General features: G+C 33.2%; 3 protein-coding genes across 4 annotated transcripts; 1 reads left to right on the top strand and 2 right to left on the bottom strand.

Moving 5' to 3' along the window:
• Positions 1-3,344: 3,344 nt before the first annotated feature.
• LOC115974012 (receptor-like cytoplasmic kinase 185) lies at positions 3,345-5,177 on the bottom strand. The gene is made up of 5 exons (XM_031094242.1): positions 5,099-5,177; positions 4,764-4,918; positions 4,627-4,697; positions 3,982-4,056; positions 3,345-3,480 (listed from the first exon to the last, which is right to left on the bottom strand). Exons 1-5 carry the CDS (start codon positions 5,175-5,177, stop codon positions 3,345-3,347), a joined length of 516 nt encoding a protein of 171 aa, XP_030950102.1.
• A 4,257-nt stretch (positions 5,178-9,434) lies between these two features.
• On the bottom strand, positions 9,435-15,778 carry LOC115977476 (G-type lectin S-receptor-like serine/threonine-protein kinase SD1-1). Of its 2 annotated transcripts, XM_031099340.1 has the most exons (8): positions 15,705-15,778; positions 13,180-14,251; positions 12,360-12,476; positions 10,942-11,102; positions 10,624-10,834; positions 10,255-10,324; positions 10,018-10,168; positions 9,435-9,861 (listed from the first exon to the last, which is right to left on the bottom strand). In XM_031099340.1, the coding sequence occupies exons 2-8, from the start codon at positions 14,204-14,206 to the stop codon at positions 9,556-9,558; spliced, it is 2,043 nt and encodes a 680-aa protein (XP_030955200.1). In that variant the 5' UTR covers positions 14,207-14,251; positions 15,705-15,778; the 3' UTR covers positions 9,435-9,555. The 2 variants fall into 2 exon arrangements, with proteins under 2 accessions (XP_030955200.1, XP_030955201.1); XM_031099341.1 differs by lacking the exons at positions 12,360-12,476; positions 13,180-14,251; positions 15,705-15,778 and adding an exon at positions 11,296-11,318 and having other exon boundaries at positions 10,255-10,492.
• Positions 15,779-17,784: 2,006 nt separating this feature from the next.
• On the top strand, positions 17,785-27,913 carry LOC115977472 (coatomer subunit delta-like). Its single transcript, XM_031099336.1, has 12 exons — positions 17,785-17,886; positions 18,725-18,812; positions 20,069-20,108; positions 21,291-21,514; positions 23,514-23,756; positions 23,858-24,041; positions 24,357-24,661; positions 25,229-25,427; positions 25,525-25,678; positions 26,554-26,616; positions 26,726-26,822; positions 27,564-27,913. The coding sequence occupies exons 2-12, from the start codon at positions 18,810-18,812 to the stop codon at positions 27,651-27,653; spliced, it is 1,602 nt and encodes a 533-aa protein (XP_030955196.1). The 5' UTR covers positions 17,785-17,886; positions 18,725-18,809; the 3' UTR covers positions 27,654-27,913.
• The last annotated feature ends 49 nt before the right edge of the window (positions 27,914-27,962 follow it).

The following is a 27,962-nucleotide window of genomic DNA, read 5'->3' as shown; positions in this document are numbered from 1 at the left end:
AGTTCTAAATTTTATATTTAATTTTTTTTTCTTAATTTAGATCAATTTGGTTAATACTAAAATGTTATGGTTTATTTTCCTTAACATATTGTGATTTATTATTTGTGATATTGAGAAATGTTTTAATTTTAAATGATTATTTGTGATGCACTTACTCTTTAGTTCTAAATTTTATATTTAATTTTTTTTTCATAATTTAGATCAATTTGGTTAATACTAAAATTTTTAATTTTTTTTTTCGCTTTGATAAAATCTGATAAATGGGTCAACACAACTAGCCTGTTTAATAAATAGGTTGTGTTAGGGTTAAGAAATTTTGACCTGTTTGATAAACATGTCAGATTAATGTTAACCCATATAGTCGAATACTCATTATTCGACACAACACAAACCTAACACGCAAACACGAATTGCTACCCCTATACTAAAGAGTGTGTTTGGAATCAGATTTAAGCTTTAGATTAGATCAAATTTTAGCTACCTCTTTGGCCCTTTCCCTCTCCCTTGTATATGTATGTTTGTTTCTCCAAAAAAAAAAAGAGGGTAATTGTTCCACATTGCTTAAGAGAGTGTGTTGTGTATAGTATAACTTGCCCCACCCTTCCTTAAAAATTACCATGGCTTTTGAGTGGAGTTTGTGATATGCCTTTGTATTAAAACCTATTTTTCCTTTCCCTTGTGTGTATGTTTGTTTCTTAAAAAAAAACGGATTAGCTTTTAGGTTTTCTTTCAATACTATTCATGGGTCCCATTGCATTATTTATAAGCCCATATTGTTGGAAAAAATCAACTTATTTTGTGTGCATCAGTTATTGTGTTCATGGAAGCTCTCTTCAGTTCCAATGTGACAATGTTTTTGGTGACTATTGTGTCAATGTTTTTGGGTACTATTCATGGATGACAACGAATTTGAATACTATTAATGGGTTTCATTCCTACGCTATTATTGTTATAATTACCATTCATATTTCGGTATTTCTTGTCAAACTCTAGTTAACTATTGTTATAATTACCATTAACATTATGGCATTTCGGAAGTCATTTCTTCAAAGATTAGGATTTGTGTAAATTCCCTATGATTTTTAAACTTTAAAATTGGGTTTCTTAGAATTGAGCTAATTAAAAAAAAAAATTAAAAAATTAAAACTACTTCCTCCACGTCAGAAGGCAGCCCAAAATGCTGACCCAAGAAATCCCAATGGTTTGGGTCAAACGCAAAAGTGTACCAACGGATAACATAACCGGCTTCTCATTAAGCACTTGGGCCCAGAAAAAAGCCCATAAATCCAAACTCCTATAACCATCTCTTTTTGTACAATTTTCCCACTCGTTTTCGTTTTCGGTCTCTCTCTGTGAAAGAGAATTAGAATTTAGAGGAGAAAGTATGAAGTTGATCAAGCTGGTAAGCTCTCTTTTTCTCAGATCAGATCTCAAGTTTCTATGTCTTTGAATTTTCTTTGATTTTATTCGTAAAGTTCATTTCATGTTCCTGAGCGCTTTCTACATAGTATTCAATTCGAAGTAAAATTTGCCGTTTGGTTGAATTGTGTTTTAGAATTCAGATCACGATTAGGTTTCGGTGAGCCACTGAGCTTTCATTTCATTTTCCCACATTTTCTCGGCAACCAAACGATCTTTTATGCAATCATGATTTTATTTTTAAGTTTTTTAAACCGCACCGAGTATTGTTAATTATTTGTATTATTATTATTTTTTAGATGATGTTGCAATTTAATTAAAAATAAATAAAAAAGAAAGATTTTGTGGAGTATAATTCTACTTTGACTGATTCAAAATTTCCGAATTAGTTAGATTTTGACAAATTGAATGTTGTTTTGTAAAGCATTAGAGAGTAGACATGACATTGCAATTATATGCTTCTTTATATGATGCTGATGTTGATTTTGATACCACATGCATCTTTTACATTGTATAGGTACTACACGATTGTGAGAGATATGATACATATATTTGTTACATGAGATAGTTATTACTATTTAGCTACAGTTGAGCTTTGCGCGCTCTTGATAAATGTATCCGCCCTCTTAAGGAATCTGGGTCCCATATAATTGTAGGGCCCATTCATGTGAGAGGGAAGATGCATATAACTGATGTATGAAATAATTATTACTATAGTTAAGTTGCGCATGTGCATTTGCACGTATAAGAGTTGGTTGTATGATTTGGGTCATAAGCATTTGTGATTCACGTTGTAATATTTATGAGGTTGACAAGAATGTTTTATTCTTTAGGTGCTAGATGCAAGTACAGTGTTACTTGCCTGCCTTTTTCAGCTAGTGTCTGTGGGTTCTTGTTTCCGATTAACCAAGATGGTATGAGCTTTTACTTTATTATATATATTTTTTAATCAGTTGTTTTTCTCATTTCTGAATGTTGTTGCTTAAAGGAGACAAAACTGAGGAAAGTAGAGAATTTATCATATAATACCAAGATTTAGACTCTCCACTCCATCATCCATGTTAATACACAATTTATCATTCAGGAAATGATCAACCCCTCTAGGTATAGACTGGAAATCAGGAGATGATTTTTTCTTTTGTACAATACTATTTACCTTTAGGGTCACCTCTAAATCGGTCTGTTGAATATGAAAACTAGTCATTTAAACCATCGAGTATTGCTACAATGTCAATGTATCCCTTCTATCAGCATTCATTAGAATCTTTGATGTGAACACAGCCAAAAACATGGGTGAGTATCCCTTTTTTTTTTTTTTTAAAGGCTTTGAACATTGCATGTTTCCTTGATGCTGGCTTTAATTCAAAGTCAAGCTATTCTTTTCACCTCATTTCTATATTCAATTTTCATAAGTGTGTGTGTATGATATTAATAAGCAAAATATGGAATTCCAAGGTCTGCAATAGTCTATAATAGACAAGAAGCATACCAGACTACTCCTAAAGAATTACAATATCAAAGTTTTAAAAGATCAACAAATTATACAAAAGATGAGTGAAGACTAACTAGCAAACATACAACCATACAAAGTTGTCAGGAACAAAGATTTAAGACTTATAAAAAAAAAAGGGAACAGAGATTTAAGTGAAATCAATAGAAGCTTAATTCCTTCAAAAGTCCAATATTCCTTCTTTCTCGAAATTGTCCATGTAAGACATAATGGAATAGATATTCGTAGACTGATCAGACTTCCCTTGCCAGCAAGCAAACAAATTAACAAGTTTCTTTATAAAATCTTCATTCCCTCTAAATGAAAGCTATTAACTCTTATTTATTAGACCATACATTTTGTCGTGAACAACAGCACCTTGCATCTTTATTCTTTGGTCACTCCTTTTTGCTGTCAAGTCTCAAGTGACTATATCCTACCTTGCTTCTAACAATGTAAAGGTGATTTCATTTGTTGAAGACGCTTCAAGCTTTCTTGATGAAAAATCTTCTGCAAGTGGAGCCTTTTCTATATAAAAACCTGGCTGCCCTGGATTAGGCAATGAATTCCCACTGCTTAACATTAGAACAACAGATGAAATGTTTGGCCTATCTTCTGGTCTTTGTTGTACACATAACAAGCCCACATGAATGCATCATAACACTTCAAATAATGTGCATGAGTTGTGTGAGATTAAGAATTCATCTATCAGTTCCATTGGCTTATCTTCAATCCATAGTCTCCATGCCTAAAACAAAAATCAGATATTGTTGGAACACTAGAATTACATTAGCAATGTATGACTAAATGATTTCACATGTTAATACTCACTTGAAATGGAGAGTTCATTTCAGAGATAGCATTTTTTGTACAAGTGTCTATCATTTAAAAGTTTTAATAACACTAGATACACCAAAAGGAACCCATCTCCATCATTGCAACCCAATGGAGAGATCCTAATACCACTGAAATAGTGGAATGTCAATGTTAATACTTACATATCCTAGAAGATTAAGGCATTGGCTAGAGTTACAAAATTCCTTGTTCTTCTTCCCACTCACGATCTCTAGTACTAAGACTCCAAAGCTAAAAAATCAGTTTTCACTGAGAAATATTCATACCCAGCATACTCCGGAGGCATATAACCACTGTAAAAATAAAAAGAAGTCAAACAATTCTCCAAGCATAGACTATAGAAGAAGTTTAAGAATACTCACTATGTTCCAACAATTCTATTGGTATTAGTCTCTATTTGATCTCCCCCAAATGTTTCAGCTAGGCCAAAGTCAGAAATTTTTGGGTTCATATTATTATCTAGTAGGATATTGCTAGCTTTGAGATCTCTATGGATAATTCTCAATCTAGAGTTTTCATGAAGGTAAAGAAGCCCTCTAACAATGCCACCAATAATGTTGTGGTGCATACGCCAATCAAGTATTTTACTTTTTGTTTGGTCTATCAATTTTCATATTGTTGTTAGTACATACTCAACTAAAATCTCAACAACATAATTCATCAATAAAAGATGAAATGGCTAAACATGAATGTGCTTGATTCAATGAAGATCAAAGTTCAAACCAAAAGTAAATGAGTCCAAGCTTTTGTTGTGCATGTATTCATAGATCAACAATTTTTCATTTTTTTAAATGCAACAACTGAGCAGCTTCACAAGATTGCGGTGTTGAAGTTTGGAAATTATTATAACTTCATTTTTGAACTCGTTCAATCCTTGTCCAGAATTCTTTGAAAGTCTCTTTACAACTATTTCTTTCCCCCCAAGCGATGTCCCCTAAAAGGAAAAAGTTTAGTTAAGTTTGGAAAAGGAAATAGTTCAACTAGTTAGGTTGTTATTTACCTTGTATACAGATCCAAAACCACCTTCTCCTAACTTGTTCCTGCTTGCAAAGTTATCAATGGCATTAGATATGGTTGTCAAATCAAATATTGGTAACTCCATCTCTTCCTTCCTGTCTTCATTGTTATAATCATTTTGGCATCTCATATCCATTCCTGAAATTGTGAAGGAGTCATTGAGCACAATTAACTTCTACAATTCTACTGTTATAAGAAAATTGTTGACTACCTTATCTAATGTTTCTTCTCAGTTTAAAGACTTCAGATTCAAAATACTTAGCTAAAAATCTGTTATTATACATAAGAAATTATCAGAATCCGTGTCTTATAAAGTACCTCCTTTCTTAGTTTCATCCTGCGTACATATGAGACCAGCCGCAGTACTAGCATTACCATGAGTAGTATTGCACTGCATACTATGATTATCACTTGATTTTTATGGCCAAAGTGCCTGTTCTTCTCAACATGATCCGAAAGATAAAAAGTAGAGTCAACAATCATATTTTTTTGCCATATAATATGCCATATTTAATTTTCCTCTGTTTTCTTTTATATATTTTTTATGATGCGCCATATAATATGCATTGAAAAAACGAAGTTTACATGTCAGTAGACAGTAGGTTTATACGTAAGACCGAGTAAACTTGAATAAAACCAACTGGTTGGATTTATCCCAACCAAAAATAGTTATCAGAATCATGTTTCGTGAATGACCCGACAGCTAATTCCCATAAAACTCTCTCTTCAGTGTGATTAGTAGTTGACCGTAGTGTTTTCGTCAAAAAAAAAGTTGACCGTAGTGTACTTCACACAAGAATTTTTATATAGATTAGAGTCTTTTTCTCGTAATCGATGTGCTTACAAGTCTTTGTCTGCTATCGTGACAATAATAGGAAATACCAAATATACCACTAGGGTCTTAATGGATTTTTCATCATGGGCACAAAAGATTCATTGAAATGCAATGATTCGAACCGCTTAATTTCTACCAAGCATTATATAAAACAACATGAGGATTCTTACTACCAAGCCACATCCTATGATAGTATTGGAATTTGACGTTAAGTGTTTAATTGCTATTTGAAATTTCGTTCTGAACACTAATCCAATTTGGAATCTTGGATTTTATGTCTCTAAAAAGTCAAACATTCTTTTAATATTTTCAATTGAAGTTTAACAAATTTTGAATAATTTAATCAACCAACCCACCTGTTAAAAGAAAAAAGAAAAGTTTCTCCAAATGTTGCCGTCATATTTTTAAAATGTTATATATATTTCAAATTTAATTCTTTGATTTCTTTAAGTTCTTTTCATTAAATACAACATTTATTTTATAGATTACATTTGGATTTAAGGATTAAATAAATATATTAGAAGAATAATTATTATTGCCAATTACTTGGTTTTTTTTTTTTGAGGAACCCCTTGGTATAAATTTTAAGAATACGTTATGAATATAATTTAAATCATAAAATTACATTTTTGTTATGAATATTAAACGGCATCTCATACCCAAAGAATTCCAAATTCAGAGATTAATAAAATATATACTCAAAAATTTTATTAAATTTTTTTTAAAAAAAAATTACATTTAATATTGAAATTTTAAACTAAAATCGATATCCAACCTTTTCTTGTGCAAGTAAATTTCATGCAAAAATTTTTTGAATCCTTAGTTATGACTTGTCTTTTATGTCATTGCAATAACAATTTACATGTGCATAATATTTCGTATGACAATCAAATTTTAATTTATTTTGTTACTTATATTAATTATTGCGGGGTGTCCGAGGACCGAGAAGAATAAGGAGTGGGATGTCCTGAACCCACTCATTTGTAAAGTGCATCTGACCCGAGAAGTTGGTCTACCCGAGAAGTTGGTCTACCCGAGAAGAAGATGGGGAAGGTACTTAGAATCTAATGAGCTGATGAGTGCCTAAATGGGAGAAATAGCATTCTAGGAGAGGATTAGCATGGTGGGAGGAAACTTCCTGAAAGGGTATACCTTCTACCCCACATTGAATACTCTGTAACAACCTTATCAGTTGCATTAGTGAAAAAGTGGCACCTGAACAGTGTCTTTACAGCTAGCAAACCCTTCTACCACCTTTAGCAGAACCTTGATGGGACAAGTATCTAGGGAAGAGTTTTGGGATGTACAAGTGGAGGGTCAGGATGCCAAGAAAGAGGATATATAAGAGGAAAGAAGCTCTATAGGGAATGGGGGATATTTTCGAAGAGAAACAGAGTGAGAAATAGAAAAATGAAAAGTGTATTGCTTGATAAAACTGAAGTAAGACATATATAAGAACTTTTCCTCGAAAGTGACCGAGGAGCACTTTTTTCAACAATTGCTTGATTCATTCTTCCTTATCTGTGAACCACTTCATTAGCCCTAAGCTTAGGTAGCAACTCTATTGTAATTGCCTTCCCACCTCTACACAAAAACAATTATATTGTCTGGGCTTGGGTTGAAGTGCAAGGCACTATTAATCTAAGTGGGCTTGGGCTTCTAAATCTAGCTCTTACAATTATCATTTTTTCAATTATTTTTCTTTGATATTATTTTTTAATCTTTTCCCCTTAATAAATCTTTTCCAATTATTATTAAAATGTGGGTTTAATCCTTAGTCAATTAAACCTTTGACTCTTTCAACAATTTAGCCAAAAAAAAGATTCCTTCAACAAATTTGACTTTTGTGTCTATTAGAAGACTGGAGTCTATTAGATTGGAGTTTTCTCAGATTTGACTTTTGTGTCTATTAGATTAGACCCTATTTGGCCCCTCCCTCCCCTGATTATCAATTAAATAATAGTTTTAGTTTTTTTTTTTTTTTTACAAGATAAAAATTTTACTTTAGTTTAATCTAAGTGTATATGTGTGTGAAACTCCCTCCTGAAGACTTGAACCCTGGCCCTTCCTCCCCCCAACACCCTACAAATACTCATATTTGTAGAGTAATCATTGCACCAAAGGTGTGCAGTGGTAATAATATTGATATTCCTAAGATGCATTATTAGGGTACATAATGAATTCCACCAAGGGGAAATTCAATGTAAGCCTTTCTTAAACTAAGATATCTTTATTCTTTAGGCACTTGATAAAGATATCATACAACTCTCTCTTCAGTAGTGGAAGCCTATTTACTTCAATGGGTGCATTAGACACGATTACATCCATAAAAATCTTAGACAACAAAAAGTTGATAAAGTATTAAAAAAAAAATTACCCATTGAAGAGAAAAGTGAGCTCAATTCTGAGAAACTATTTGAAAGATTTTATTTTCCTTAAAAAAAATTGAAATATTTGATTTTACTATAATTTTAAAAACTTATATTATATGGGTATATACATATATAAAAACAAATGAAAAATATGTATTATTTGACATGTGATCTAAAGGAAAAATGAGGAAGAAGAAAAAAAAAGGGTGGACGTAAATAAAAAGTTATTTAAACTAAGCTCTACATACAAAATGTTAGACTACGCTACTCATGGTTCCAAGCCAATCTTCTTTCCTCTCCATTTTGTGGAACCAACTTAACCTATTATTAAATTGGATTATACTTATTTGATTATTAAATTATTCCAATTGAAATTTTTATATTGGCATTTTTATCATCTAAATTTTAAATAATGAATTACTTATTGGCCTCACCTGTGACCTTTTTTTGCGTGGAACACAAACCAAAAGATCCGCTATTTGAGGACCAATATACTAGAGAGAAACTAATTGCTATTCTTTATCCTGCTAAATACCTTTGGCATGATGGTCAGTTTGTAAATATAAATTCTTGTGGAGTAGGAGGGGCAATGGCCAAGGTTTAAGTCTCCACGAGGGAATTTCACAAACATATATGCACTTTTTTTAATAGAGATTAGGCTAGAGTAGAATTCTATCTCAGATAAATAAATAAATAATATATACACACACTAAGAGAGAGAAAGTAAGGAATAATGTATTTCTTAATATAATACAGTAATTTCATAATGTTTTAAGAATTGACAAATTTAATACTAACTTTGTACTAAAATGTTGTTCATGTTTAGAAAATCCAAATTTAACCATGCTTATGTTGGTCATGTACAAATTTTCAAAACTGTCCTCGTTAATTTAAATTATATAGAAAGAATGACTTTTTCTTTTTAAATAAAGTAAAAGGTAAATAGAAATTTTATTTAATAATTTTGGAAAGAGAACTTTATTATTGGATATCCCAAAATAGAATGGAGGACTTACAATTTGGAATGGAGAGAGTAAATTTGAATACTGGTTTCGATGATAGAAAATTTTACCAATTAAACTAATTAGAATTTATTTACCTTTTGGAATTAGATTTCTTGGATTGAAAAGATTAAAATTATCTAATCCAAATTAGTCTTTAGAATATGTAGCCCAAAATGCTGGCCCAAGAAATTGCAACTGTTTAGGTACTTAGCCCAGAAAAAAGCACATAAAACCATACTATTATATCCTTCTCCTTTCCTAAAAATTTTCCACTTGTTTTTGTTGTCACTCTTTCATCTCAGTCTTTCTGTGTGTAAGACAGCAAGAGAATTAGAATTTGGATCAAGCCGGTTAAGCTCTCTTTCTCAACTCAGATTTCAGCCACCTGTATCTCTGAATTTTCTCTCATTTTTCTCATTGCTCTCTTCATAAGTGCAAATAATTAAAGGTCCTTAGGTACCAATAGAATTGACATAGCCTACTTGAATGTAGGAAATGATTACAGATTATAATCAAACTTGATTCTGCATCGACAATTCTCTGAGTTTTTTTAGTACAAAGTTCTTACCGAGCGTCCAATAATGTAATTGTCATTTCATTGGTCGAAGATGGTTCCTGCTTACTTGAGAAACAATGTGCTTCATTTGAATCTTTTTCCAAGAAGAAACCAGGTTGTTTGGGCTGAGGCAATGCACCCTCACTGCCCAACATCACAATCACAGATGACATGCTAGGCCTATCCTCAGGACACTGTTGCACACACAAGAGGCTAATATGGATGCAACGGAGAACCTCAGACAATGTGGACGATTGTCCTAAGCATTCATCAGTCAATTCTAATGGCCTTCCCTCATTCCACAGTCTCCATGCCTAAAAATTTATAACAATTCTGTTAGGGACACCAATTTTTCATCATTACTAAAATAGTCAACAACATGTTGTGAAATTGGATGTATGTAGACTTAGAATACAAAAACAATGTTTCTACTACATAACTTGATAAGAAATCAACTACTTGAAACTTACATATCCAATAAGGTTATAGCTGATTTCTGGATGATAAAACCCTCTGCTTCTCTTCCCACTTATGATCTCAAGCAACAAAATCCCAAAACTAAAGACATCAGATTTTGTTGAGAATAGCCCATCAAAAGCATATTCTGGTGCCATATAACCACTACAGGATATCAGTAGTTTTAAGTGAGAAAGACTAATTAGGAAAGAAAGTAGATTTACATTAAGAGCATGTTATGATATACTTACTAAGTTCCAACTACTCTATTTGTGTTTCCTTCTGACTGATCTCCTCCAAAAGTTCTGGCTACTCCAAAATCTGAAATTTTAGGATTCATCTCACTATCAAGTAAAACATTACTTGCTTTGAGATCTCTATGTATGATTCTCAATCTGGAATCTTGATGAAGATATTGAAGCCCCCGAGCAATTCCGCATATAATATGGAAGCGCATGGACCAATCTAACAGTTTACTTTTTGATTGATCTGGTAAGTTTCAAGTTCAAGTTAATTATATATCCCTAAATTTCAGCCAAAATTGGAAATTTTCTATATTTTATGAAATATTGATAACTTAGTTACACTAGCTCAAATGTATTAGGTTTGTGGATACAAACCAAAAATGAAGGAGTCTAGACTCTTATTGGGCATGTATTCATAAACCAGCATTTTCTCTTCTCCTTGAATGCAACAACCAACAAGCTTTACAAGATTCCGGTGTTGAAGCTTGGCAATCAATCTTACTTCATTCTTGAACTCATTCAATCCTTGTCCAGAACTCCTTGAAAGCCTCTTGATAGCAATTTCTTGTCCGTCTTCTAGTATGCCCTGAAATTCTCATATGCAGAAAGATTTTTAAAATCTGTAACAGAAACAAAGTAAAAGATTGTCTCATCATCTGTCATTGTTTTTGTACAAGCATATCACAAGTTTACCTTGTAAACAGGTCCAAAACCACCTTCACCAAGCTTGTTGTTGAGAGCAAAGTTGTCAGTGGCACCAACTACTGTGGATAGGTCTAAGAAAGAGAGCTCAAGGTCTTCCTTTTGATCTTCATTGTTCTGATGACTTATAATTCCATTCGGCTCCTTTTTTGCTGAAATGGAAAAGAAATTTAGAAAACAAAAACAAAAACAGAGGGAAAGAACTGAGATATGAAAGAAACATGAAGTAATATATTGAGAATGACAGGGTTTAGTTCAGCTGCAATAATAACCAAAATCTCAGATTACTAAATTTCTATCATAGGAGCAATAATAATGATTTATACACGCAGATTCTTCTCCTACCCATCCTGTCAACTGGCACATCCAGACCACCGTCTCTAATGCTGTTTCTCTAGCTGTTTTCTTTAATTCCTGCTCTTTTGTGTGGGAAAAGAGGAACTGCAATTCTGCAGCCCACGCAGCTGCAAAATTTGCTCTTGCCTCTAATCACTCTTGTTTTTTCAATAATGGTAATCTTCCCCCTGCCTTGGCAGCAATCTGTAAGGTTGATTACCCCTTTGTTTCTTTTCCTTCTTGTTAATGCATTGAAGTTTATCCACAAAAAAAAAATGCAGATTCTTTCTCCCAGAAAGATACTATCCAACTTGAGCAATGAAATTAAAATGAAACTGAATCCAATACATTGTAATATGAGCAGAATTATGCTTATATAGTGACTTAAAAGAAATCAAGGTACCATTAACATAATAAAAACTGCGCTAATCAAACTCGAAAATTTTTTAAAATTCAACTTGTATCAATTAAGACCAGGCCAAGTCTAATAAGCATCTTGCTAATTTAACCATTCCAACAGATATATACTAAAATGAGCACCTTGGCCTATATATTCAAGAATGTCCACTTGGAAGTTGGAACCCAATATTTTGTTTTTTTCCTTTTGCTAAGTAATTAAGGATAACACGACGAGTGGATGAAGGCCTAATAGGTGTAAGCCACAAGCCAACCTCAGAAAGAGTACTCTATTCAAGAATGTCCACTTGGAATTTCATTAAAGGTCTATATCATACCAATTACCAAGCAACAAATTGCCTAAGTTTGCGTAGTCTGATGACAGTGCCACGGCTCAATTTGTGAAATTGTTTTGCAAAGCACTGACAAACTTTGAACAAGATTATATCATACATCATGATAATCCTATTCCAAAATATTGTATTATGAGAATGGGAATAAGTTGACTTGATTCTGTTTATATTACTAATAGATTCCATTTATAAAAATTAAATTAAATTTTTTTTTTTTAAAAAAAAAAGCCTTTTAAGTGGTTCCATAACTCATTGTCCTGATTGTCATTTATTAAAATAAAATAAAAAAGCTTTTTGACTCATTGTCATGGTAAAGTTATTTACCTTTTAAGTTTGTCCTGGTTCTGAAAATATAAAAGCCAACTAAGAGTGTTCCAGAAACTACAGCAAGGACAGCAGCAGCTGTTACTGCAATCTTGATCTTAGTACCATGTCTTTTTTCTTCATAATTGAATTTGACACAGCAAAGGAAATATAGTTAGAATACAGCTAACAGATATGAAAAGGCAAGGGAAGCATTAAACATTATAAATTTAAAAAGTTAAGTTGTTTCAAAATGGTGAATTACAAAGCTTAAGCTTAATCCTTTAACCTTTTTTCGAACACTTCCTTTCACATGTAGGTCCAACACTTGAGATTTTAATTTTTTAAATAGAAAATAGAGTGGAGACAAGGTTTGAACTTAGTTTCATTGACTCTAATATCATGATAAATTATTGATTGTCCCAAGAGTCTAAGCTACTAGAAATTTTTTTTTTTTTTTTTGATAAGTAATAAATTTTATTGATATCAAAAAAGGGACAAGGGGTCAACAAAATTACAAGAATCAAAAAAATCAAGAAAGGAAGAGAATGATTGGTTTTGCAGAGTAGCCAAACAATCTAATAAAGTCCTAAAGAAAAAAGTCTTGAGATCTGGTTTGGATCTCTCATTAATTTCAAAACACCTAATATTCATTTCCCTCCAAAGACACCACATTAAGCAATGGGGAACAATTAACCATATATGACCATTTCTATGATGACCAACTAGAAAACAATAAAATTTAATCATTTTAACCATTATTCTAACAAAACAAACAAAGTAGAAACTGAACGGAAAGCATGCTGGAAAAAGTAATTTAAAGCCAAAAGTAACCCCACACCTAGTAGCTCTGAAGCCGACATTCTGATATATAGATCTTGCCCACCTGCCGGAAATTGTCTAATATCCATTAAATCACCAAACCAGATGGCGCAGCCACTACCTCTTCCGCTGATATCCGAGTTTGTATAAGCCATACAGGTACAGTTGTTCAAGCATTTGACCCTGCATTCATCAAGGCTCATACTTTTGTTCACCCAAGAATATGTAGTATCTGGCAATTTCAAGTCAACAAATTTAACAAACCCATCTGTGTGGCAGCTCAATGGTTTATTGCGTACACAACCTTGAGACCACTCCATTAAGCTCCACAATTCTGGTGATTTAGGCTTGAATGCTTTTAGACATTGGCAGACCGGTGATGCAGCAAGGACACAATTTCCATTGGCTCCACAAAGGCCATAACTGTCACAGTAGTCCCTAGGTCTTGATGAATAAACCCTCCAAACTTTCTCTGCTTCAATCCATGTATAGCGATCACGGGTATGGCCGGTTTGGTTCACCACTACTCTTGAGATTAGAGACTTATTTTTGAGGGTGTACGTGTAGTACACTTCATTCTCATTAGAGACAAAGTCGTAATTATAAACTGGATTGGGGTTTAAATCTGGTGAACCACTGAACCTGAGGCCATTCCATGGACCTGTACGGTAGAACTTTTTGTTGCCTTTCCAGATATAAGCTTCAGGATATGAATGAATTCCCATTTCTAATATCCCATAGGTGAAATCTCCAGGAGATGGATCATCTGGTTTCTTCCATGCTGTAAAAGACCAGTTAACGCCTTTCTTTAAGTCCCATCCCAGCTTCATTCCTGGTAAAAATGTATCAGTTGGATAGTCGAAACTTTCCCACAAGGTGATTCTTGAATTTTCGTCTTTCTCATCTGTTACTGTTAGTACAAGATTTCCAGTGTCTAGGAGCTTTAACACTGGATTCTTGGCTTGGTTTTGTGCTTTTGTAGACCAAACAACAATACTGTTATTCTGACTCATAACCACAACACTGCATGTACTATCGTTTATCATTAACAAGCCAGAGGAGTCATTGATCGGATTGAGTCGATTTGCAACCAGTGGCGACTCCAGAAATTTTGTTCAGGGTGTTCCTATTCCACTTTGAAAAAATTTCGGGTAATTTCAGTCTGTTTTGAGACATTTTGGTAAATATCAACCGAAATTCAAGATTTGGCCTGCATGAAGTTTGTGCTTTAAAAAAAAAAAAGTTCTTAAAACCAAAACAAATTTGCATTCTATACACCGAAAAATCTCAAAAGGAAAAAAAAAAAAATGAAAAGAAAAGAAATGAACAAAGGTATCTATAGAATAAACTATAAGTTCATTTGAAATATTAATAAAATTATTAATTATTGTTGTTTAGTTGTTTCATAAATTTGTTTTTCTTTTATAAACTATAATTTGTTGTATTGTTGTTTCATTAATTATTAAATTATTAATTGATGTTTAGCCTAATTTAATTTAATTTTTTTGTCTTTTATAATGTATTAGTTAATTAAATTATTAATTATTGATGTTTAGTTGCTTCGTTAATTTTTTTTTACTAACTACTAGCAGACTAGCATACCCCACTGTGCATTAGCACACACTAGTACACACCTCATGTGTGCACACACCCTTGCCTCTCCAATACTGTACCGGAGGCCGTTTTGGTTTAGTTAGAGAAACGAAATATTTTGATACCAATTAATATCGGTGTATTGTTTTGAAATTACTACTAAATATATATATTTTCTTAAAAATTTTATATATTCTCTTAAAAATATAAAATGATTTAAATCTGACATAATAATTCCTTTAAATGTAGTAATAATTATGGTTGTAGTATAAATTTTTTTTTAGAAGAGTTGTAGTTTAATAATATTATCAAGTACATGTACTTACAACCTTTTTATTTCAAAAAAAAAAAAAAAGTAAATGTACTTACTAAATGCAATAATGAAAAGACAAGAGAAATAAAAATTAATGTGCAAATGTAAAAGCTAGGCACGTGGGTGGTTGGAAATAAGGTTGAAAATTTTGAAAACTGTTGACTCATTCAATGACTTCAGTATTCATGTGAGGAGTGGGACTCTAATGTACAAAGAACATACGGTAATTGGCGTTCAAAACTAGAAATAACAAAGAGCAGAGAAGCGGAAAAGTCGAAGAAAAACAGAGAACGGAGAAGAAACGGCAAGGAAGAAGAAGCTGAAGCAGGTGGGGAGACTGCGGTTGACCAAATGGAAGTGGCCGGAGACATGGAAGTGACCGGCGATGTGGTGGTGAGTGGTTGTAACGACAAAAACTGATGATTTTTTTTTTTTTTTTTGTAGATTTTAGTTCAAAATTTGTTTGGCATAAAAATTTTGAGGATGTTCCTGATATTACTTGAGGGTGTTCCTATTTTTTTTTAAAGGTAAACAAATAAAAAAAATTTAATTATTATATATAATTTTTTTTTTTTTTTGAAGTCAGGGTGTTCCTGGGAACACCCTGACCTCTGATTAGCGTCGCCACTGTTTGCAACCCAAACAATGGTTTTAACTGGGATATTCTTGTACCATATTCCCAAGTAGTGATTGTTGGAACTACCAGAACTGAAAAAACCCAGTTCGAAGGTTCCATCTTGGGAAACTAAGGTGTTTTCTTCACTGATAAATTGGGATGTAGTAATGCTATCTAGTGTAAAGGAGACTTTGGAGAATAAAAATATTATGTAAGTATGGATAAGAACGAAGGAAATAATACCCATTGGTTTCTGCTTTCTAGTTTAAGGCCTCCTTGCTCATTACTCACAACTTAAACACAAACCTCTATAGACATTTGCGTTTGCAGCAGCAATAAGTTTGCATTTTTATGTGGGTCCCATATACTATTCACAAGATTCACAACCTTTTTTTTTAGCAAATTTTTCTTTAAAATTGGGTCCTACTATACTATTCACACATTTAAAAATTATTTTGTTACAGTATTTTCAATTTTCAGTTTTCAATAATAAACGGTATCCAAACAAACTCGATAGTATAGCACCTAAAATGGTATAGCCGTAGGTTGTGAACTACAAAGGTTGACTTTGTGTTCAACATAACCAATCAAGTGCAATGAAGTACTACACAGAGTTTTGCCCCCACATAAAAGCTACATTTCAACCAAGAGAATTGCTTTTTCATGCATTAGCATGCTGAAGTCCACACGGAAAGTTATAGGCATTTTGTCTTCTAATGAAAATGGAGAGCTGCCTTACTGCCTTGTCACATAGATTGTGGGGGGGGGGGGGGGGGGGAAGGATATTTGCAACAAGAAGTCTTTCGGGCAATTGCAGCCACAAGAGGACCCTCCATGGTCAGAATTTAGGAATTTCTGTCTCTTGAGGACCGAATTTTTTTTAGTGCGCAGACTCGTGAGGAAAAGTTTGGTAGAATTTTTCTTATATGGTCTAATCAAGAGTGACGATAGTTATACGTATACATAAAAATAAAAAAATAAAACACGAATTTAGCAAGTGTGTACAAAAATGCATAATTCAGAAAATATAATATTTGTAGAGTAAACGATCCATATTTATTATTTGAAATTGTACTTTAATTTTTGTAAGTTTTCTTCTTCTCTTTTTTCGGATTTTTTTTTTTTTAAGTTTTCTTGTATCCTTCCAGTTACGATCATTCACCTTTACTTAAACTGAGGTCTTTTATCTTAATGGGCAAGACAAAATTTCCATTCAATTGATTATATAGTGAATATGATTTAGAATAATTATGCTATGTTTAATAGCATCTGTAGTGATACTTATATCTTCAATCCTGAGCTAAATTTTTTAGCTGTAAATATAAATAAGTTTTGTTGTTTATGTTGGGTTAGATATATGGAACATTTAAAACTTAAGGAGGTGTTTGGTTCGCTTTAATGTTATATTACACTTTAATATTTCGTTATTGTTATCTTACATTAATGTAATCTCAATACAAGAATACAATATTACATTGTTTAGGAAGGTGATGAGATTAAGATGATATAATATATTTTGTAATTTTAAATTATGGTAATGTTAAAAAAAAATAAATCAAATAAATCAAAAACATTAATGTTACATCATCATAATGTACATAACATTAAGGGCCACATCACAGCGAACCAAACACCTTCTAAGTGTCATTTTTGAAACATTTGAAGAAGTGTTATTTGATGAAATCTCAAAGAAGATTGGTTTAATTTCCCTTATAATTTTAAACTTTTAGAATTGGGTTAGTTAGAATTTAGCTGATTAAAAAAAAATTAAAATGGTAGATTTCAATTAACTTGATCGGTAAAATCTTTTGTCATCAAATAAGAAATTTGGGCTTGAACTTTGAACCTCATTTACACCCAAAAAATATATATAAATCAATGTCTTACCCGGATAATAATGATCAATTGGGCATTATAAATTAAAGGAAAGATCATTTTTATCAAAACAAAAATAAAAATTATTTGGTCCACGTTAAGGTTTAGCCCAAAATTATGGCCCAATAAGGCCCAATAGTATGGACTGCACTTGCAATCTTGTATGCAGAAGTGTCTGATAACATAATCGGCCTAAGAAAAAGCCCATAAAACTAATCTCCTATTATCTTTCTCCTCACAAAATTTTCCCACTCGATTTCGTTCACTCTCTCTCTCTCTCTCAAAGAGAATTAGAATTTAGAAGACGAAGTATCAAGTAGATCAAGCTGGTAAGCTCTCTCTTTCTCAGATCAGATCTCATCCCTTTAATCTCTTAATTTTCTCTCATTTTATTCCTAGAATTCACTTCATTTTCCTTAGCGCTCTCTTCGCAGTATTCAATTCAATGTAGAATTTGCCTAATGGTTGAATTGTGTTAAACTGAATTTCAGATCGAGATTAGGTTTCAGTGAGTTTTTCTTTCATTTTCCTACATTTTCTCGGCAACCAAACGATCTTTTTGTGCTATCCGGATTGATCCGCTCGTAATTTTTGAGTTTCGTGATTTGATTTCAGATTTTAACCTCGCCGATTACTGATGTAGTAATGTTGTAATTATCATTGTCATTATGATTTTTTCGCAGCTTTTTTGGATTCTGTGGAGGAAAATGTTATTTGATCTGATTCTGAATTTCCGAATTCGTTAGATTTTGACAAATTGAATGGAAATTGTATGCAAGATGATGCCTATAGTTAGTTAACGAAGGTCGGATCGGATATATAGTGAGGGGGGAGGATGCATATAACCGTTGCATGAGATTATTATTGCTATAAGCTATGTCTCTGTTGCTTGAGATGATAATTGCTATAGTTGAGCTGTGTGTTTGTGTGCGTGCACGTGTGTAAAAGATAATAATTGCTATAACAAATGTGTGTCTGCACATGCACAACAGATTTGGGGTTCACACACAGTGAGAGGGAGGATGCATATACTCGTTGCATGAGATTATTATTGCTACATATAGATTTGTGTGTGTGTGTGCACATTTGTAAGAGTGGGTTATATGATTTGGGTTATATAAGTGGTTGTGATACCTGTGAGGTTGATGAGGATTTTTTATTCTTTAGGTGTTTGATACAAATACGGTGTTTCTTGCCTGCCTTTTGAAGCTGGTCTCTGTCGGTTCTCAGTTTTGAATAACCAAGATCCAAGATGGTAAGATTTTATACTTTATTATTATTTTTCTTAATCTTTTGTTTTCTCATTTCTGAATGCTGTTTCTTAAAGGAATTATGAGATTTGGATATAATTTCATTCCATAATTCATTAATTGGAATGAGTCAAGTCTCATTGCTGGATATTGCATTGCTGCATATGGAGTATCATTCATAGTAGTTCTTCATTTTCTTGAATGGTTGACAATTTTTACTGCTTAAAATTGCATTCAACTGCAATGCCACCCTTAGAACTTTAATCTTCATAAAAGTTTGCATTACCATAAAGTGATGCATGATTATCGTGAAAGGTGGTCTGTTAGAAGTATAGAAATTTTTTGGCTAAAATGCACTTGACACTAGTTTTTGGTTACTTCTAAATCAGTCCCTCGAGTTTTAAACTTACAATTTACACCTTCAAATAAACGATGTCAAATGTGACCCTTCTATTAGGGTCTGTCACATTTTTGCTGTTAACCTGGCTACAAAACAACACTGTTTTTTTCTATTTTATGTTCAAAATGATGTCATTCTTTTTCCTTATTTTATGTTCAAAACAATTTTGCTTTTGGTTGGTTAACACCAGGATTCTAATGGATTTTGACAGAAGGGATAAATTGACATTGTTGTAATACTCAAGGTGTAAGTCAAGAGACCAATTTAGAAGCGACCCTAAATTGACAAGGATACCTGAATGTTTTATTTTACTATTAACACTAAGTAGTTGGTTGAGTTCTGCTATGGCGGGGCTCCTATATGAACTCTATATGAGCTCCTTTGTAAAAAATGAAATATTGAATAACTCTGTAATAGTTAAATTTGAAGAATTGTGCCTTATGCATGAATTTGATCTTCTTATCTATCTGCACCAGATATATACATACAAAATGCTCAAATTCCTTTCTTAGAAATAGAAATTTACAAACAATTTACTCCAGTTTGAACATTTTGACCCCACTCTATACCTAAAGGGCAGATCATTTACTGAATAATAAATAAACTAGGTAACAATTTGGATTATGAGGTGGAGAGTCTAAAGCTTGATATTATATGATAAATTTCCTACTCTTCTCTGTTTTTTCTCCTTTAAGCTTCCCCTGAACTTTTTGTTTAAGACTGAACCTAGTTTGGAAGCTGCTTCAATTCATTTTTGGCACCTTTTTTTTTTTGGCTGTTCCTATATTTGTAGTATATATCTGAATAGGATTTTGTGTGTGCGTGTGAATTGCTTCTTAATCAGACTCATTTGTGATATAGGTTGTTCTTGCGGCTTCCATCATAAGCAAGTCTGGGAAAGGTGAGTTCTTTGCTCATCACTTGCACTTTTTTCTTTTAGTTGAGTAAAAAAAAAAAAATCCTTAATTCCCTTGCTATCAATCTCAAGATTTTCAACAACCATCCAACTTGATCAACTGTCTTGCTTTGATGCATCTAACAAAATTTATTACAATTATTTTTGCTTTTTTATTTTATTATTTTTTACGGCTTTGGAGAATTTCATGCATATCCAGTCAAACAAGGTTTTCAGGAATAGAGATTTAAGTGAAACCAATGAAAACTCAATTCCTTCAAAAGTCCAGCTATTCCTTTCTCCTGAAATCATCCACATAATAATGGAATAGATATTCTTAGACTGGTCAGATTTCATTGCCAGCAAGCAAACAAATTAGTAACTGTATATGTAATCATCCCTCTTACCCCAAACATTGAAAGAAAAACAGTTAACCTAAATGGTCCTGCTACAACATAGTGAAGTCAAAGCTGATTTACTGTTTCATCTTTCCTTTTACATATTACACCAATCCATTATAATTATGCCCAAATTTTGAATATTGTTCATTGAAAAAATCTTCCCCCATTCAGCTGTCCAGTCAAAGATTGCAACCTTTCAGAACCATTACCTTCCATATGTTCTTCAAATTTTTCTGTAAAAGCTTCATAATGGTAAGAACTAATATCAAATTTACCAGATTGTGTGACCTCCAAGACATCCTATTTACTGTCCACTAGAGGAGAAATTGCTTCTTTTTTTCTTTTTTCTTAAAACTCTGTACTTCACTCCAATGCCACATCTTCACAACTGATCCTGTTCTACTCCAATATTCAAAGCCACTTTCCTAATAAAGCCTGGTTAAGAGTACTCAATTTCCTCATGGTCAAACCACGTGGTATGTTGTTTATGGAATTTGGTTGATTTGTATTTTGAAAAAAAAAAAGACTCCTATTATCATAGAGCCTTGAGCATTTCTGTTGTCAAATGTGTTTACTATGGTATTTTCTGTATTTATGATATTATCTGTGTGTATCTATATATATATATATATATATATATCTCATATCAATGAAATGATTCTTTCTCCCTACATTTTGGGCAGAAAATACTTTTTGCCTTTTTTTTTTCACTGACTGTTCCTAGATGTGTTAAGTCTAGACCTGGATCTGTTATTGATTCCTTGCTCTGTGTTCCTTTTTTTTTCAGTGCTTGTTTCAAGGCAGTTTGTGGATATGTCTCGTATAAGAATTGAAGGTCTTCTTGCGGCTTTTCCCAAGTTGGTAGGAACTGGAAAACAACACACATATGTTGAGACAGAAAATGTGCGCTACGTTTACCAACCAATTGAAGCTTTGTACTTGCTACTTGTGACAAACAAACAGAGCAACATCCTTGAAGATTTGGAGACTTTGAGGCTGCTATCTAAGCTTGTATCCTTTTCTTGATGATATATATTCCAGTTCATGTTCTTGTATTGAGTTCAGCATGATTTTTTTGATCCACCTATTTTGGATATTTAGGAGAATAATGAAGTGGTTGCTGTAATTATAACATGATTTGCATGGATCCAAATCCTGGTTTAGGAACTTTCAGTTTCAGCACTAAAATTTGCCTCGGAATATGGTTTGATATAGAAAGGTTTAGCAGTTGTTAGGGCATGCTGGAAGATGATTTTGGAATATAGTTAGGATTTTTTTTTTCTTTGTAGGTTTAATTTAAAGATTTAAGGTCTGGTTATTTGGATTCAGATGGTTTTAGGAAAACAAAGATAAAGAAATTAAAAGCCTAGGTACTTGCACCTAGGTTTCCCAAGCAATCACACTGGAAAGCATGTGATTACACTCTTTCAATAGCTTCAAAACTACTGAAGATTCTCTGGATTAGCTCTCCTAAGTTGACAGGTTACATGGCCAATCTATGTATGATAGATTGTAAGCTGACTACATTTATATGCTGATTTGGTGAGCTAAGCTTAGGGAAAACTATAATTTAAGGGCTCCAATAGGTGAGACAGCATGACTAGGGTTTATAAGTGGGTTGGGCAATAATTCATGAGTGACTGACTCTAGGATAAATTCAGGTTGTAGGGAATTCTGGGTAACAGCTTTAATAAAGTTTGTTGGATGACGGTTTAGTGTAGAAAATCATTTTTTCCTGATTTGGGTTGTGTTGTAGATAGAGGTTAGTTATGTTTAGTCAAGGAGACAGCGAATCAATCAATAAACATAATTTCATTACAAAAGTCTACGAAAATTTGAAATTTCATTGCACATTAAGTTGTAACGGTAAAAATTTTTACTCAAGTAAAAACTGATGTAACCCCATACTTTTATGTGGCATTTGGGTCATGGAATATTTTAGGATGCCTAGGAATCGTCTCAAGTTATCAGGTCTTCCCACATTTGGTTGTCCGTGGCTTATAGGAGTCAAGATGCCTATAGGTATCGAGATTTCCACAAATTTTTGCTTATGTGAGGATGTGGATTCCCATTGAAAATAAAGAGAGTCTGCTTCCCCATGGCTTGGGAATGTGGCTGTTTTAGTTGAATGACAAAAATAATATCAATTGAATTTTTTATTTTGTTAGACAAACTTGTAAATGTTTTTTTTAAAGAAAAATTTTGTGTGTGTTTTTATGCAATTTATTCAGCAATGTATTTGATTTAACATTGTAGCATCCTTATTAAATTTAGATTAACAATTAAACAAACAATTGTTGTAAGGTTCCAAAGAATAAACCAAATGTGGACATTTCATATTCCTGGAAATCTTGTTAGCTTCTTGATTAAACTAAACTGAATATCCTTATTCTGAGGCATTCGCCATTTTGGACATTACACTCCCAGCAATTTAGTTGCCATGGTTCATATTGAATCTCCTAAACTAGACACTATGTTAGTGACTGAGTCACCTAGTCTTCAAATCCACATAACCCATGTCTCCATTGGATGTTGTATATAAGCCCACTCAGTAAAAATTAAAAGTTCCCAAATAGAAAGTTTGAAATTAACCACCACCCACGCCCTTTCTCCATGGCTGCATCAATGGGCTGCTCCATTCCATGAAAACTTGAAAGTATTAGATTATGTCTCACACGACTATACAACTTTGAAACCATAAACATATCTGTATCAGGGGCATACTATCTTAGAGAAAATAACAATAATCATAATTGAATTTGAGACAATCAACTAGACTTGACTATGGAATGCCCCAGTTGGCCTCCAACCATTATTTTATATTATTTGCATTCCATTTTTTTTTTCTTTTGATCCTATTGTATTCTTCGTCATTTTTTGTGTTCACAATTTCTGAAGTTTCTGTGGTGTGCAATGCTTTTTAAGATATTTACATTAAAGATGCTCACAAAAGATATACATGTCAAGGTTGTCAAACAGGGGCATTATTTTTTTCCTTAAACATTTCTAGGTACCTGAATATTCTTATCCTTTAGATGAAGAAGGTATTTGCAGGACAGCTTTTGAGCTTATCTTTGCTTTTGACGAAGTCATCTCTCTTGGGCACAAGGAAAATGTAACTGTTGCACAGGTTAAGCAGTACTGTGAGATGGAGAGTCATGAAGAAAAGTTGCACAAACTGGTATTGCAGAGTAAGATCAATGAAACCAAGGATGTTATGAAGCGCAAAGCTAGTGAGATTGACAAAAGCAAGGTATATTCCAGAGACATGTTATGGCTTCTGTCCTTATTTTTTGTCTGTTTCCCCTTGTGTTAAGTCATCCATTATTTGAATTCTTATTATATATTCTGCAGATTGAAAAGGGCAGAGGTGATAAAGGAGGGTTTGGGTCAATGTCTATACAGTCAATGGGCTCTGGAAGACTTGAGAGTAGCTTTAGCGATATGAGCATATCTGGTGGTGGTGGAGGTGGTTTTGGAAGTGGTTCTGGCTTTGGATTGAGCACTGACTTTGATTCCTTTTCTAGCAAGTCTAAAGGTTTGTTCCAGTTTATCTGCATGAATTGTACAAGGGCACTTCCAATTTTGATGATTTGTGGATGATGTTGATAAATAACACATGCTGTCTGTTCATTTGAATCTTCTGAGCACATTTGATTATTTATAAAAAAAATGTATCAACCTCTAGAAACAGGTGCTGTAATCTCTTTTAAGTAACACTGCAATGCTCTGTGTGTAAGGTTTACATTAGTTGCCTCTTTGCAGAACATAGGTGACTTTTTCTAGATTTGTTTTTGGTATGGTAAGTATTTCTCACTTAGAACACTTTTGACAATGTATGCATCATCCTTAGGTCGTCCACCTTCTTCTGCCACTGCTCCTCCAAAAGGTCTTGGCATGCAGCTTGGTAAATCTCAAAAGACAAACCAGTTCTTGGAATCCTTGAAAGCAGAAGGTGAAGTAATTGTTGAGGATGTGCAGCCAAAAGCAAGCCATTCCAAATCATCTGCTCCACCACCTACTGATCCCATCACTTTGACTGTTGAGGAGAAAATCAGTGTGACACTGAAACGAGATGGGGGACTTAGTAACTTTGATGTTCAAGGAACATTGTCACTTCAAATTCTTAACCAAGAAGATGGGCATATCCAGGTTCAGGTATTCTGTGTGTGCGCCCGCACATGTGTGCATAATTAGGCAGTACTTTGGTTTCAAAATATTTTTTAAGCTTGGGACTTTCTTTTCTAACTAAGTAAAAACAATAGAAATGGGGTTGTACTTTTCATTTGCATCTTAGGAACTATAATAAAATATTGTTGCCAAGAGAAACTTCTCTAGTTGCATTTTTTTTTCCAGAAGTTTAATTGAAATTTTTGTCCTTGCTTTGAATTTGTTATTTAGTAACAGTCTTTTTCTGGCTTCATATTTTCTGCAAACTCTATTTATTTGGATGTCGGCATCAGGAAGTCTCTTTTGCTCAAGCTTATTAGAGTTTATTGATAGAACTTAGAAATTTTGAGCCTCTAGTATACAATATGTTGAGCATCTAGTATACTACTCGTGTACCCAATGATTTTTCATTTCTAATAAATTTTTTTACATATAAAAAAATAATGAAATTATATATATATATATATATCTGTTTCTGGCTGCGTCGAAACAAGTGACCATGGATTTTATGCTTTGTTTCATTGCAATTATGATATATCATGCCTTATTTTTCAGATTGAAACTGGTGGGAATCCAGGCGTCCTTTTCAAGGCACACCCTAACATGAACAAAGAATTATTTGCCAATGAAAATATTCTAGGACTGAAGGACCCAAATAGGCCTTTTCCCACAGGTCAGGGTGGTGATGCAGCAGGTGTTGGTCTTTTGAAGTGGAGAATGCAAAGTACAGATGAGTCAATGGTGCCACTGTCAAGTGGGTTAAAAACTTAAAGCCTTACACTTCTCATCTTCCCGATATACAATTTGTGTTGTATGCTCTAATCATTTACATAAATAAATTTATGTTACAGTCAACTGCTGGCCCTCTGTTTCTGGAAATGAAACTTTTGTTAGCATTGAATATGAAGCTTCATCAATGTTTGACCTACGAAATGTTGTGATCGCGGTACCTCTTCCAGCTCTTCGAGAGGCACCAAGTGTTAGGCAGATTGATGGGGAATGGAGGTGAGAAGTTCAAGTTTATTTTGTTTTCTTTAATTTTAACTTCTAATTTGTGAAGGTTTACTGATGGGTGCCATAACTGGCTTATAGACTATGAAGTCCTTGACTCAGGTTTTTTATGTCCTTGGGTATGTCTTGGTAAAAGATAAAATTTCGTGAGATACTGGTGGTTTCCACAAGATGTTCACAATTTACATATATGGACGCAGAGACTTGGTTGACATTGATCTGTTTTAAATTGTGTTTTGTCCCACATTTTTCATCAACTTTTTGAACCCTCCAAATTCATTATGTACTAAGTTGTTTTAAAAGAATGAGTAGCTTTGGCCCATATGAAACTTCCTCCTCCCACAAAAAAGGATGGAAGATGAGGTTGTAGGTTTAAAACCCTTGAGGTGTGTGGGTAACTTACCTATAAAAGAAAATAGTGAACTATTGAGAGGGGGAAAAAAAAGGAAAAACTTCAGGGAAATTGTTTTGAATTGAGATTTGACTGTTTGTATTCTTACTCGGTGGAGTTCCATTCATTACTCTGGTACAAACTTTTCATTGCAGTTGCAGGCTACACCTAGAGGCTTTTATCATTTTTTTTTTTTTTTTTTGGGGGTAGACAAGCACTTCTAGAACTAATTATAGAGCTCTAGCAATTTGTCACATTCAGATCTTAAAATCACAATTTAAAATAATAATCAAAAGAAGGTGCCAAAATCTTCTTTTTTTTTTTTCTTTTTTTGTACAGAAAACTTGAGAAAATGCTTATAGTTAACATATTTAAAATTATATCTTCCAAACATCACGTGGTTTAAACTTTAAACATTTTGGCTTCTTTAGTTTTTTTCTGTATCCATTATATTTTATGCACCACTTATGTCTTGTAGGTATGACACGAGGAATTCCATCTTGGAGTGGTCCATACTTCTTATTGATGACTCAAACCGCAGGTGTGCAAACCTTGGGGTGTTATTTTCTCTTCAAAACTCTGTGTGCTACATATATTTTTAATACTAGTGCTTGCAGATTTCTTATATTTCACTTTTGAATCCTTGACAGTGGATCAATGGAGTTTGTTGTTCCCCCAGCAGATTCATCTGTATTTTTCCCCATATCTGTGCAGTTCTTAGCTACTAACACATTCAGTGACCTTAAGGTTTGCTCTTGCTTCTTATTTGATTTTGTTACTGGCTATGTTTCTGAGGTTCTTTCTGTAAGTTTTGCCTTCTGCTTTACTTGCTTTGCCCCTGTTAACTGCAACAAGCACATATGCTTTATAGCAATTCATATCTAGATCATTTTGGGCAGTTCATAATTTGATTTATTTAGTTGTCAATTTTTTTTTTTTTTTTTAAGTTTCACTTTGTATAATCAAACTCTTTTGTGCTTTATGATTCGGTATGTTCTTGTTTATAACACCATATATGAACCTTAGATGTCCTTTTTTATTTGCTCAATACTACTAAAGTGGAATATAATGGCTTAGTTACCATTAGCCATCTATAAAGCATGTAACTGAACATCACACAAGCTTGCATCTCTAGTCTGATGCAAGTGAACATCACACAAGCTTGACTAAAGTAGAACCATATGTAATATTCTTGACTTGTTTCTTCCGAAGATGGTTGAAAAGGGACTTGGGGTCATTTGATCAATTCGAAACCAATCCCGTGCCATTAGCTATTGTGGTGCCCTCTTTTCTTTTTTCTTTTCTAAATCACCTTTTATGATAATGGGTATTGAAGAAAGATGGGGCCATTGAATCTCCACAGAATATCTGGAATTATATGCTACTAATTGTTTTTCTCTTAATTTTTATTCATTTCATCACTCACCGTCTCCTATTCTCTTATGACTCAATGCCTTGTATTAAGTTGTCTTTAAATTCCATTTACAGGTTGTAAGTGTCATACCTCTGAAGGGTGGAGCCCCTCCCAAGCATTCCCAAAGAACGCAGTTAATCGCAGAGAATTACCAAGTGGTGTAACTGTTGCTTACATGCTCTACTGGATTCAAATTCTGAATCAGCGGTTGCCTTTCATGTTATTCCTTCTACTTCAAGTGAAATAGCTAGACTTGCTATATCAACTTATATTAACCTGATTTTTTCTCTATTAGGATATCTGTTGGTATACATAAATGCAATTTTTCTGTATTTGCATAGCTTGATTTGTTTTCTCTAACATGGTACTCTAGCAATTGTCAAGTCAATGCGCATAATAGACTACCAATTCTTCTGCTCATTAATGGATGTGCATAATAGCAGTGCTCATGAAATAATAATTTATTACCATAA

The sequence above is a fragment of the Quercus lobata genome, chromosome 2 (assembly GCF_001633185.2).
Source record: "Quercus lobata isolate SW786 chromosome 2, ValleyOak3.0 Primary Assembly, whole genome shotgun sequence".
NCBI lineage: Eukaryota > Viridiplantae > Streptophyta > Magnoliopsida > Fagales > Fagaceae > Quercus > Quercus lobata.
This window is presented reverse-complemented; position numbering and strand designations above follow the sequence as displayed.